This window comes from Rana temporaria, chromosome 10 (assembly GCF_905171775.1).
Source record: "Rana temporaria chromosome 10, aRanTem1.1, whole genome shotgun sequence".
In the NCBI taxonomy this organism is placed as follows: Eukaryota; Metazoa; Chordata; class Amphibia; order Anura; family Ranidae; genus Rana; species Rana temporaria.
In genome coordinates this window covers 83,380,262-83,394,933 of record NC_053498.1, presented here as the reverse complement: position 1 = coordinate 83,394,933, position 14,672 = coordinate 83,380,262, and the positions used below count along the sequence as shown (strand labels likewise).

The 14,672-nt window shown below is 42.4% G+C and overlaps 1 protein-coding gene across 2 annotated transcripts in view; it reads right to left on the bottom strand.

The window, feature by feature from the left end:
- LOC120915260 (C-Jun-amino-terminal kinase-interacting protein 4-like) overlaps nt 1–14,672 on the bottom strand; it is a 187,797-nt gene that overhangs the window by 19,230 nt on the left and 153,895 nt on the right. For both annotated transcript variants that reach the window (XM_040325629.1, XM_040325630.1), the window contains 3 exons: nt 13,611–13,759; nt 13,323–13,494; nt 4,547–4,660 (listed from right to left, as the gene is read on the bottom strand). In XM_040325629.1, coding sequence (XP_040181563.1) covers nt 4,547–4,660; nt 13,323–13,494; nt 13,611–13,759 — 435 coding nt within the window. The remainder of the gene's footprint in view (nt 1–4,546; nt 4,661–13,322; nt 13,495–13,610; nt 13,760–14,672) is intronic.

Genomic DNA, 14,672 nt, shown 5'->3' with positions numbered 1-14,672 from the left:
GGTGAAGCTGCATGACGAGCACAGGTGAAGCTGCATGACAGGCACACGCAGGCTGAATCTGAGAGGCACTAGTGAGGCTGCATTGATTTCTTGTATCATGTCCCCAGTCTCTGACCATCGACTGTACCATGTCCCTTAGTCTCTGACCATCGACTGTACCATGTCCCCAGTCTCTGACCATCGACTGTACCATGTGCCCAGTCTCTGACCATCGACTGTACCATGTGCCCAGTCTCTGACCATCGACTGTACCATGTGCCCAGTCTCTGACCATCGACTGTACCATGTCCCCAGTCTCTGACCATCGACTGTACCATGTCCCCAGTCTCTGACCATCGACTGTACCATGTCCCCAGTCTCTGACCATCGACTGTACCATGTCCCCAGTCTCTGACCATCTCCTCTACCATGTCCCCAGTCTCTGACCATGTCCTCTACCATGTCCCCAGTCTCTGACCATCTCCTCTACCATGTCCCCAGTCTCTGACCATCTCCTCTACCATGTCCCCAGTCTCTGACCATCTCCTCTACCATGTCCCCAGTCTCTGACCATCTCCTCTACCATGTCCCCAGTCTCTGACCATCTCCTCTACCACGCCCCCATTCTCTGACCATCTCCTCTACCACGCCCCCAGTCTCTGACCATCTCCTCTACCTTGTCCCCAGTCTCTGACCATCTCCTCTACCATGTCCCCAGTCTCTGACCATCTCTTGTACCATGTCTGCAGTCTCTGACCATCTCCTGTACCATTTCCCCGGTCTCTGACCATCTCCTGTACCATTTCCCCGGTCTCTGACCATCTCCTGTACCATTTCCCCGGTCTCTGACCATCTCCTGTAACATTTCCCCGGTCTCTGACCACCTCCTGTCTGCAGTCTCTGACCATCTCCTGCATCATATCTGCTAAAGGGGCACCACATGGAAATTTTGCTAATACCATGTATACATTTTATTTAAAATATATAAAAAAATTATTTAAAAAAAAAAAACATTCAGTGCACCCCTAGTTTTATGTATATATTTTTCTAATTTTACTTCACCAACTTAGACTATTGTGTTCTGATCCATCACATTTAATTCATGGCAAAAAAAAACATTGAACTAAAGACTGTAATGTAATAAAATAGGTAAAAAGAGAAGAAAGAACCCCCTTAAACAGGAACTTGAACAGGGAAGAGAACCCCAAGAATGACGTCCTTGAAGAAAGACCAGGACTGGTCTAAACATGAAAAAAGGCCCTCAGCCTCAACTCGCCTGATCCCATAGGAATCCAGGGAACAAAAAACTCCATGTTTAAAATGACTACCAAGCAGACATTTATCTTGTCAAAATGTAAAAATATAAAATGTACATATTGCCAATGTGCAATCAAAGTGCAAATAAGTAATACAAAAAAACAAAGCATGTAGAAAATTCAAAACAGATAAAACCGTGCAATGCCATAGATGTGCAAAAAAGATGTGCAAAAAAAAAAAATATTCACAAAGTTCACAATCCCTGTATACACACAGCAAACAGAAGTGTTCAGATAAACAGTATAATATCATAAATCTCTTCTTCAAAAACCAGTGTTCTAAGACATGCCACACATTGTGCAAGATAAGTGTCTCTTTTATTCCCAGAGAAATCACACAGGTGGAAGCAGATGGAACCGAACTCACCAGATATGACCCACTTAGGATTAGAGGTCTCAGATGGTGCTTGTTAAAATCATGCAGGTTTGCTCACATCTCACGAGTGGTAAACAAACTCCATCATACAGAAACCAAGGGGATAGATCCACAGACAGCTTTAGTATAGCTTTAAAAAAGTTCAAGAAAAACCACAATAGCTGTGTGCTCAGCCCAGAACTAAGTTACAGTCGCATACACATCCTGCCTCAAGTGCACCACCATGAACCCAGCATGTGTGTGTGCTGCCGCAAATGGAGTGACATCACATATCCCTGACCAACAATTTTTGGCATTAGATGACTTTCTTAAAATGAAATGAATCAAATTGGGGAACTGCTGCTGCATATAGGTTAACTTGCAAAAAAAAAAAGAAGTACATATAACACAAATTAATAAGGATGCACACTGCTCCATCACCATCCATCAATTTTAAGTTCCCCTTTGAAACATGTTACATATTACACCTGTTTTTTGGGTGGAACGTGTAACAAGTTCCAGCATCTGTACCTTCTCCCCAATCCCCCTCTCATTGTGACAGCAGGCAGAGGATCTTCTCCCCACACCCACTATAACAATTCACAGGGGTAATAAAAGGCAGAAGGTTTTTTATCTCTATGCATTAAGATAAAAAAAACTTCTGTGTGCAGCAGCCCCTTCAGCCCCCCTAACACTTACCTGAGACCCCATTCTGTCCAGCGATGTCCACAAGTGTTTCAGCCGTCCGATATTCTCCCTGCTGCTGATTTTAATCAAAGTCAGCTAGCCAATCAGAAGAGAGAGGGGGCGGGGCCAGGTTGGGGGTCTGCGTCTGAATGGACACAGGGAGCTTTGACTTGGCTCGGGTGCCCCCATAGCAAGCTGCTTGCTGTTGGGGCACTCAAAAGGAGAGAGGGGCCAGGAGTACAGAAGAGGGACCCCAAGAAGATCAGGATCCAGGCTGCTCTGTGCGAATCCACAGCAAAGGAGCAAGTATAACATGTTTGTTATATTTATAGGGAAAAAAAACTAGACTTTACAATCACTTTAAAAACAGTGCGGCTGTATGGGGCTCTGCCCCCAATGGCCGTGGCATTCATGTGAAATAACAGACTACACGTATACACACACACACACACACAGGGCTCAAAATTTCAAGTCCTGAGCTACTAGCCAGGCCTCAAGGGTTACTCGCCACCAGTTGCCCCGCCCAACCCCTACCATGTCCCGCCCCTAGACACGCCCTTATAAATTATCTCATGAAACGACACTTAAATGTTTTATGCAGAATTAAGTTATAAAAATAAATATTAACAACAACTTTATCCGTTCTCAAAAATGCAGCCTGCCCATGTCTACCAATGCAGCACGTGTCCCCAGTGGAGCCACGTGTCCCCAGTGGAGCCTACCTGTGCTGGGTAAGAGAGAGGAGAGGAGCCAGAGCCGTCGCCTGGTTGTTCAAAGCGCGGGGAACATAACAGCTTTCAATTCAATAGCTGTATTTCCCACCGCGAGCCGTCATTTACAGCCCCTCCCCCCTTGTCCCGGAAACTTTGATAGACAGATCATCCGTCCAATCCTGGGATGGGTGATCTGTCTATCAAAGTGCCTGGACAAGGGGGAGGGACTGTATATGACGGCGCGCAACACACAGCTATTGAGATGAAAGCTGTTATGTTCCCCGCGCTGAACAACCAGGTGGCGGCAGCAACGACTCTCCTCTCTCTTCCCTTATATTCACTCCTTGCTCGCCCCCCCTGCTCCCAGGGAGCCCACACTCGCCAGCCCTCAAAATGCACTCAAAAAATGCGAGCAAGAGAGTGTAAATTTTGAGGTGTGTGTATATATATGTGTGTGTGTGTGTGTGTGTGTGTGTGTGTATGTGTATATATATATATATATATATATATATACACATACACACAATCATGCACTGGGGTGCCACCCTGTAGCTGTAAATCCGCTATAGGGCAGTCTGGAACTGGTTATAGAAAACAGAGGGGACACTTCCCCTGCTGGCTTTTCCAACACTTTTGACCCCTAATGGTGTGTAGCCTTACTAGTTTCTCTTTTAAAAAAAACTTTAAAACTTTAAAATAGGTGACAGGTTCTTTTAAAGGAAACCTGTGACCAAGAGTAAGTAACAAACAAGTAACAAGCAGCATTAGTTCTCAGCACAGAACTGGCCAGAGCTTCCTGGATTTTACTCACTCCCTCATAGTGATGATTGTGCAAGCCCACCTCTCTAATTACCGAATACAATGCCTGAGCTTTCTATAAGACAGTTCCAGGCTGATGGGGTAAGCCAGAATGATCTTACTTAGGCTCCTTTCAGACGGGCTTGTCCCTTTGACAGACTCCACTTGCTCAGCAGGGGATCGATCCACTGATCCCCGCTGAGCAGGCAGATGACAGGTTCGTCTCTGCTCACTGTGCTGAGACAAACCTGTCAGAGTCCCGCTGTCCTTTATGGGGAGATCAGATGAAAATGGACTGCCTGTCCATTTTCATCCGAACCAATCGACGAATGTAAAATAGGGTCACCATCCGTCTGGATTTGGCGGACAGCATCGGACTGGATAGCAGCGGGTCACCGCTGACATCCGCCGCTCCATAGTGAATGGAGCTTCAGACAGGCAGACCTGATCGGAAAGCCCGTGTAAAAGGGCCCTTACAGTATATGCCAAGTGCTATTAAGAGCATTTCGCTATTTACACCTCAGTGTCAGGAGTTTGTGGACAGCTCTGAGGTAAAACCTTACTACAGCTTGTGCAGTTACTCACCTACTTCTTTTATAAGCTTTGTTCTCTCTATTCATATGCTTGTCTAGTCATTATTTAAACAAATTTAAAACTAGGTTTTTGATTACCCACCAAGCATATCAATGAATTCTTACCTTTACAAAATGGAATGCTGACAATTACCCCAAAGGCAGTCCCGACCCACAGACGACCAGAGAATACCGACAGTGCAGAGACTTGTGCCATAGACATGCCAAAGCTGCTGGGACCTGTTACAAATACAAGATGTACAATGCTTAATTTTATACAAGGCTCCACAATTTAAAACTATGGGGAAGGGGAAAGGTTGTTGGGGGCTACTCCAAAATGCTGCACCACGACACCAATATAGTGTTATGGACTATCTCTGAAACCCGCTCTATATGCTCAACTACTCAATTGAGGAAATACCCTTTAATCTACAATTTAAAACTAGATGGCAAGACTGTAAACTTATACAAGCACCTTATTCTATTCCACTAACAATGGCTAGAATTGTGAAGTCCTTCAGGCAAATCTCCTCCACTCACTGTAACCTTTGCTGTGCATGTCCCAGTTACAATGAGAGAACAATAATTTGACCCCCTGCTGATTTTGTACGTTTGATCACTGACAAAGAAATGATTAGTCTATAATTTTAATAGTAGGTTTCTTTTAACAGTGAGAGACAGAATAACAAAATATCCAGAAAAACGCATATGAATTGATTTTCATTTTTAATGAGTGAAATATTTATTTGACCCCTACACAAAACATGACTTGGTACTTGGTGGCAAAACCCTTGTTGGCAATCACAGAGGTCAGATGTTTCTTGTAGTTGGCCATCAGGTTTGCACACATCTCAGGAGGGATTTTGTCCCACTCCTCTTTGCAGATCCTCTCTAAGTCATTAGGGTTTTAAAGCTGACGTTTGGTAACTCGATCTGTTCTGTGTGTTTTACCGATTGTTAGCAGGTGCCGGCAGACATTCAATGCTCGGCACCCGCAGATCCCAATATGGTCCGGCAGTGGCGCATGAAGGTGGAAGCCAATATGCCAACTGCATTTAAGAGTACGTTGCTATTTACACGTCAGTGTCAGGAGGTTGCAAACAGCTCTTAGGTGAAAACTTACTGCATCTTATGCAGTTACTTCAGTTCCCTTTACATATTTTCTAAGGGATTCTAAGGGATTCTAAGGGATTAAGGTCTGGAGACTGGATAGGCCACTCCAGAACCTTAATGCGCTTCTTGAGCCACTCCTTTGTTGCCTCGGCCGCGTGTTATGGGTCATTGTCATGCTGGAATACCCATCCACGACAAGTTTTCAATGCCTTGGCTGAGGGAAGGAGGTTCTCACCCAAGATTGACAGTACATGGCCCCCATCCATCTTTCCTTTGATGCGATAAAGTTGTCCTCTTAGCAGAATCCCCCCCCCCCACCCAAAGCATAATGTTTCTACCTCCATGTTTGATGGTGGGGATAGTGTTCCTGAGGTTATAGGTAGCATTCCTCCTCCAAAGTTAGGTTGGCGAGTTGAGTTGATGCCTCACCATTCTCATAATCATTGGAACTCCATGAGGTGAGATCTTGCATGGAGCCCCAGAGCGAGGGAGATTGACTGTTATTTTGTGTTTCTTCCATTTGTAAATGGTTTTTGCATACACATTACTAAAACCATTAAAATATATGGCAGAGCAAATTGGAGTTGTGTTATTTTATAACTGCAGTATGAAATAATTATATTCCAAATAGTAAGAGACATACACATTTTTGTCTGTTTCTAAAAAGCTAAGGCCAATGTCTGTACAATGGTTTTCTCATGATATGCGTTTAGAAATAGATTTATTCTAAATTAAAAATGAAAGGGGTTGTAAAGGTTTGTTTTTTATTTTCTAAATAGGTTCATTTAAGCTAGTGCATTGTTGGTTCACTTACATTTTCCTTCCATTTCCCTTCTAAATGTTTTTTTTCTTTGTTTTCTTTGTCTGAATTTCTCACTTCCTGTTCCTCCTCAGTAAGCTGTTCTGGCCGACTAACCCCCAGCCAGAATGGCTTGGACGATAGGGGCAAGCTTACTGAGGAGAAACAGGAAGTGAGAAATTCAGACAAAGAAAAAAAAAAACATTTAGAAGGGAAATTGAAGGAAAAGGTAAGTGAATCAACAATGCACTAGCTTAAATGAACCTATTTAGAAAATAAAAAACAAACCTTTACAACCCCTTTAATTCTTGATCAAATTATCAAGCTACGTGCACAATATAACATTTTGTCTGTGCATTTTAAAGTGTAAGTTAGAAGTTCTGTTTGTTTTGAGAATAAATCACCTTACTTAAAGCGGGGGTTCCGCGGTCCGGACATTTTTTATTTTTTTTGGTTCATTAAACTCTTTTAATCTTCAAAATATAGTACTCACATATTTAAGTTCTCTACTGCCCCGCATTCTCTGCCTACATCAAAAATGTGTATTTATAAAATTTTATGCTGGCCGTTTCCATTTTGCTTGGGGGCAGCGTGAAGCCCACAAACAAATGCTTCCGGGAAGCGGGCGCATGAGCCGTGTTGACGGCGAGCAGCGCCGTCAACACTTCTCCGTTGCCATCACAACAGCCGGCGTAATAAAAAGTTCATGCCCCGTTGTGACGACAGGCACCTCTTATTAGCATCTGAATCGTCTCTTGGGCAGCGTTACGCTGTGCTCCCAGGAGACATTGCAAACTCGCCCCAGGATTCACTGGGGCGATCGCAGCTAAAGCGACACGCCCATTCCCGCAGGAGCTCAATCAGGAAGTCCCTGGTTCAGAAACGACAAAACAAGGTATGGAATTGATTTAAAAATGTATTGACAGCGAACTTGAAATATAGACACTGATCCCATGTGATTAACGTTGACTTTAAATTAGGGTGAACCTCCGCTTTAAGTAAACACCAATTGTTTAAACTAGTCCGTGGAGTCACAGAAAGCTATTCACTAAAGTTACCAAGTCTAAAATATACCCAGTTATCATCCAAGTATTGAAATGTGGTATTTTGTAATAAGAGCTTGCGTAGAAATGTGAATATTATCTGTATAATTTATTTTTGATATTTAGAAGTATATTAATTTATTTGTATTATCACGAAATATACCCGATATTAATTTGCACTGTATTTTTTGTCAATGTATGTATTTTTACCACTTCCTATCCCGCGTATATTAAAATGACGGCCGCAAGGTGGCTCTGACATCCTAGGTGGCTGTCATATGATGTCCTCGGGCCTCCCGGCCACTAGGGGGCCTGCTGCGTCACTCGGGTGCTGAAGCGCGTGCCTGGCGGCCGTGTTGTCCTCCAGGCAACTACGATCCCCAGTTACAGAGCCAGGGATGTGGATCTGTGTGTGTAAACACACAGATCCACATCCTGTCAGGGAGAGGGGACCGATGGTGTCTTCCTTGTACATAGGGACACCGATCGGTCACCTCCCCCAGTCAGTTCCCTCCCCCACAGTTAGAATTACTCCCTAGGATACACATTTAACTCCTTGATCGCCCCCTAGTGTTATCCCCTTCCCTGTCAGTCACATTTACACAGTAATCAGTGCATTTTTATAGCACTGATCGCTGTATAAAAGTGAATGGTCCCAAAAATGTGTCAAAAGTGTCCAATATGTCCGTCGCAATATCGCAGTCGCAGATCGCTGCCACCACTAGTAATAAAATAAAAATAAATATAAATGCCATAAATCTATCCCCTATTTTGTAGACGCTATAACGTTTTCACAAACCAATCAATATACACTCATTGCAATTTTTTTTACCAAAAATATGTAAAAGAATATATATCGGCCTGCAGGATGTGTGTTCCAGCCAAGTGGAAATCCACTCATCCCCCCTCATTAGTTGAATGGTTTAACCGTATCCTGAGGAACATGGAAATGGAGAAGTTGATCCATCAAGCGAAAGACACTCAAAAGAAGTTCACTGATATCTGGTCTGATTGGCCAACTTTCATTTCAACTGATGAATACAAAAATATAATTTCTGGAAATGAATTTCCTCTTTGTTTGACATTCTTAATACGTTTGTATTACGGCAGTTCCTCCCCCCCTTTTTTTTTTCCATTACCTTCCCATTTTTCCTCCCCGATTTATATTTAAAATTTAGTTATTTACTTATGTATCTCATTGTCCTGAATTGAATTACAGTCGGAGTCAAATTCTTATCATGATTCTGGGCTGTTTGTTCTTCATTATTTTCTCTATAATTTACTTGAAAAGGTTTAACAACGATCTAACATGCTTGTTCATATTGTAATTGCTTGAATTTTCAATAAAAAACATTAAAATATATAAAAAAAAAAAAAAAAAAAAAAAGAATATATATCGGCCTAAACTGAATTTTTTTTTTTTTAAATTGTGATATTTATTATAGCAAAATATTGTGTTTTTTTCAAAATTGTCACTCTTCTTTTGTTTATAGCGCAAAAAATAAAAACCGCAGAGGAGATCAGATATCACCAAAATAAAGCTCTTTATGTGTGTGGGGGGGACATAAAAATTCATTTGGGTAGTTTTGCATGAGCGCGCAATTGTCATTCAAAATTCGACAGTGCTGAAAGCGAAAAATTGGTCTGGGCAGGAAGGGGGTGAAAATGCCTTGTATTGAAGTGGTTAAGCATATCATTTGTGTCACTTGTCTTCAAAATAGCACAGATAAAACGAACTTGAATTTATTGTATGTATTAGAGGAAAAATGTAAAATCTCCCAAAACAAAAATTTGCATAATTTTATAAATACAATACGGTTTTATTATTTCAGTATAAACATTCTAACAGGATAAATGAGCCCAATATATGTCTTACAAATTGTCCATTATTGCAGTGTTTTCAGGGCCGGATTAACAATGGGGCTGATGGAGCTGCAGCTCCAGGCCCCTTTCTCAAGATAGGCCCATTTGCCCAAAAAAAAAAAAAAATTTTTTTTTTTTTTTTAAGTTTTTTTTTTTCCAAGATCGAATTTGGGGGGTTGTAGCTCGATGACCAGAGGTCACAGAAACCCCACATTTGGGGGTAGGCATGGGAAGAGCTACCCCACAACTGGTTAAAATATGGGACGGCTATCATTTATGGTTCCGGAGATACGGGCCTGCTTGCACAGCCTGTCAGAAGCTACATTCAGAGCGGCCACTATAAATACAAGCTGACACACTGCAGCAGACTGATAGGATCACAGTGCTTATAATAATTATTTGTATATTACTCATGGTAATTAACCCCTTGCCACCCAGGCCAATTCTGACACTTCTCTACTACATGTAAAAATCATCATTTGTTTTTTGCTAGAAAATTACTCTATGGTGGTCTTTGCACTTTTTATGTTACACGGTACAGAGCTGCACGATTCTGGCTAAAATGAGAATTGCATTTTTTTTGCTTAGAAGATAGATGACGATTCTCTCACGATTGTTGCGGCGTAACATCATCTTTCACATTAAAACAAAAAAAAAAAAAAAAATGGGCTAACTTCACTGTTTTGTTTTTATGGTTTTTATAATTCATTGAAGTGGGCAAATGCAGTGTGACATAACATATTGCAGCAATAGCCATTGTATTCCCTAGAGTCTCTGCTAAAATATATATAATGTTTGGCAGTTCCAAGTAATTTTCTAGCAAATAATATTGCTTTTTAACTTAAGAAACAAGTGTTGGACTTTAAGTGGTTAAATTTAGTTACAATGTTAGTTGGTTACAATGTTTCATTTTGTTTACAAACTTCGCAGACTGCCCAGATATTTTCTTTACACACAGAAGTTTATCCCTTTGATCTAAGAAGGAAGCGTCAGTTACAATGTTTCCTGTTAAAAACTTGGCAGACTGCCCAGATATTTTCTTTACACACAGAAGTTTATCCCTTTGATCTAAGAAGGAAGCGTCAGTTACAATGTTTCCTGTTAAAAACTTGGCAGACTGCCCAGATATTTTCTTTTGACAGCTGAAAGTCTCTCCACTTGTTATATGAAAGAATCAGCAAACTCTGCATTGAAGATCGTCAGGGGGGTTGAATCGAGATCACGATTTTTTTAACGATTAATTGTGCAGCTCTAGCACGGTATTTGCGCAGCAATTTTTCAAACATGTTTTTTTGGAAAAAAATGTTTCATTCATTAAAAAAACAGTTAGTTAGTTAAGTTAGCACAATTTTTTTTGGTATCCTAAGCGATGCTTTACATTTTTTTAGGTTACATGTTTAGAGTTGCAGAGGAGGTCTAGTACTAGAATTATTGTTCTCGCTCTAACGATCGTGGCGTATGTAACCTGTGTGTATTTGGCTCTGATACTACCAGTGCCTACCCAGCCAGACTAGTATCTCTCCCCAGCCTGTCCCCACACACCCTCTCACCTGCTGACCTGTGGATGGGGGAATCACTCCTGCAGTGTTATTGTGTTCTGCCAGTGCGTACAATGATCAGTGTTGCTAACTTTAGCTGGCAGCACTGATTGTTTTAAGAAAAACAGGCTGGTTCTACTCAAGTTGATTAATAGATTGACTTGTGTAAAACAAGCTAGCCCATACATAGATTGACTATGGCTGGTGTCTGCATAATTGGCGTAATTTCAATACATGTATGACCCGCTTAACCACTACTCAGTCCCTAAATATCCTTCCACTCCTGTACATAGTGCTCACTGTCATACCCTACACACTCCTCTCCTGTACATAGTGCCCACTGTCATACCCTTCACACTCCTCTCCTATACATAGCGCCCACTGTCATACCCTTCACACTCCTCTCCTGTACATAGTGCCTGCTGTCATACACTTCTCTCCTGTACTTAGTGCCCACTGTCGCACCCTCCACACTCCTCTCCTGTACATACTGCTCACTGTCATACCCTCCACACTCCTCTCCTATACATATTGTTCACTGTCATACCCTCCACACTCATCTCCTATACATAGAGCCCACTATCATACCGTCTACATTCCTCTCCTGTACATACTGCCCACTGTCATACCCTCCACACTCCTCTCCTGTACATACTGCCCCATCATACCCTCCACACTTCTCTCTGGTACGTACTACCCTCTGTCATACCCCCTCACTCTTCCTGTACATACTGCCCATTGTCATACCCTTCACACTCCTGTCCTGTACATAGTGCCTTTTGCCGTACCCTTGGCACTCCTCTCCTGTACATAGTGCCCACTGTTAGACCCTCCACATTCCTCTCCCTCACCTGCACATACTTCCCACTTATCTACCGTCCATACTCCTCCCTTATGTCGCTTACCCACAAAAACAGTTCTTTAAAATTATACTGAATATCCTCAATGTTACCAGCTCTAGAATGGACACACTTTTGTTAGTTCAACTAAAGGAAATATCAGTTCTCATATTTGTTCAGCCCCATTATTAGTACTCATTTAATTTTGTGATTACTACTATGATGTATAGAGGAACATCGGGGATCTCAGCTACTCTAAATATAGCACTTATATAAAAAAGTGGACCTGAAAATATTTTTTAAATGTTGGCAACTGTGCACTTAGGCACTGCCCAAGGGCCACCGTCCACCGGGTCAGTAGGGGGCCCCATGAGAGGCTCCTGGGATCCTGTGATAATAAAGCGGTAGTAAACTTTCCTGACATTACTACTATTTAGAGGCCCTGGGGTAGGTTATGCCACAACGTACAAGTATGCACAGCATATTAGCACATTAGTGTACACTTCAATTTTCAGACTGAGCCCTCCAGTGCTGCGATGAATCAGGCGGGGCCTGGACACTTCCATCTTCACCCGGTCTTCCTTCTGGGTTCTGTGCCTTTGGTCACTTGCCTTGGCTGGGCTGCGTTCATGTCATTCCCACGCATTTATTTATTATTTATTACACCCCATTCACACCTCCGCGACAAAACGCCCGACGCCGGCCGCTCGTGCCGCTGGAGGGGAGAATTCCCATTGCTGTCTATGAGATGGTTCACATCTCATAGACGCCGTACACCTGCGGCATGAAAAAAAGTCCCGGACCCTTTTTTTCAGGCGGCATTGGCGTTCGGCCATACAAAGCAATAGGAAGGATTTGTAAAAAAAAAAGTTACACTATTCGCGGCAAAATACGCCGCGTACGCGGCGTTACTTGTCGCGGAGGTGTGAATGCAGCCTAAAAGGCCCCACCAAAATCCTCAGCACCAGGCCCATGATGTTCTTAATCTGGCCCTGAGTGTTTTCCATGCAAAATTAAAGTGGTTGTAAAGGGTGAAGTTTTTTTTTATTAGCTTCTTGCATTCTATGCATGAAGGTAAAAAAAAAACTTGTGTGCCGCTCCCCCCCATGTACCCCCTAATACTCACCTGAACCACCTCTTGATCCAGCGATATGCACAAGAGCATCAGTTGTCACACCCAGTGAGCCAATGAGGAGTTATCAGGGGCAGGGCAGAGCCCTGGCTCTATGTTTCCTATGGACACATAGAGCAGGGCTCGGGAGTGAGCATGCACCAGTGCCCCTATAACAAGTGGCTTGCTATTGGGACACTGGTCAAGGGTGAGGAGCCAAGAAGACGACAAAGTTTGAGGCTGCTCTGTGCAAATCCACTGCACAGAGCAGGAAAGTATAACATGTTTTTTTTTTTTTTTAAACAAACCTTTCATACCACTTTAAGCTCACAGTTTAACCTTTTTTTGACCGATTTGAACACTGCACAGCTCATGCAGAAGACATGTTAAGGCTAACTCTAAGCAAAGGCTGATGCTTACAAAGTTGCTACATCATTCTTTAATATTTTCATATCCTTTCAAAGTGTATTCACCATCCATAATTAGGTTACAACTAACTGCGAAGATGAGTACCGTCAGAGCTTAGTGATATCAAGGGTAGAACAGACTTCCTTGCCGACTACAAATATGAACAATGTGTACAAGCATGCCCTCACCCAGCATTCTTTGTATAAACGGCTCCAGTTCCAGCTCTTGTAAAGGTTGTCCTGTCTGGGCATGAAACAGACGCAAAATGGAATCCAGCCGCACAGACACCCACACACCATCCCCCGCAGCTGCAATATGCCGAACTTGGCTTTCAGGGCGAGGAGTTGCTTCAAACCATTGCTAAAAAAAAAACAAGCACAATAAAAATGTTATATTTAAAGACAATAATATATGTTTTATTTTACCTTTAAAGCATTAACTGTACACTACTGAATGAAAAAAAAAAAAAAAATTACCTTCACTTTGGCAGTGCGTGGATCCACAACATATATCCGATTCCTGTAGCCACACCACACCTCTCCTCGTATAGACACAGAACAGCGAATGGACTGCTGAGGTCTACCCAAGTCTACAACTTTTGGATTGTCCAAATCCCAGTTCCTAGCTGATGAAATGCATTAATTATTACCGCTAAAATAGTAAACAATAACCTCTGCAAAATTTAAAGTGTCATTAAATCCACATTTTTTTTGGTGTCATTACATATTAAAGTATGGATTCAGAACCTTTCCATCATTCATGTTTAAAATCCTAATACATAACTGGTTGATCCTGCTGTTACATCTGACTTCCCTATACTGAGTCAATCTTTTGCGCCCTCCATTGCCACTCTCAGTGCACTGGCAGATCCTTGTAAGGAAGCAGTTCACTTCCTTCTTTATGCTCTGGAAGCCAATCCATGTGACCAATTTCATTGACTTGTGGTGCGGCATCAGCAGGTTGTCTGAAGCTCCACCCCATCAGTGTCAGATTGAGGGGAGGCTCTAGCAGGGATGATTGACAGAGTCTCCTCCCCTGTCCCCTCATATGGCACACTATGCAGAAGCTTGTAAGGTGGCTCACGGGAAGTTGATTGGCAGCAGCTCTTCCAGGGAGCTTTGCTCTAAAGCTGGTTATACATGGCTCAATTTTTTTCATTCAGCCAGTGGGCTAAATGGAAAAAACTGAACCAATTCTCTCATTCACACAATTATGGTGGGTGGGGGAAGCTTCCCGTCTGTGCTACTATATTCTGACAGCAGAAGGACTCCATCGCTTTTAGAAAACACAGATCAGCACTGCAGCCATTGGCTGCGACTGCTGATTAAGTGGCTTTCCAACAGGTCGGTTCTGTATAAGTCGATCAACAGATCGACCTCTGTAGAGCGGCAGTGGCTACCCAGGGAGTTGATGAGAATGATAATTATTTCTAGAATTTTAATACAATGCTTAATGATACCAAAGAATGAACATGGTTTATTTATTCATTTACTTTTAAATTAGATTTTTTTTAATTACACAAAGTAGACTTCCTGCAG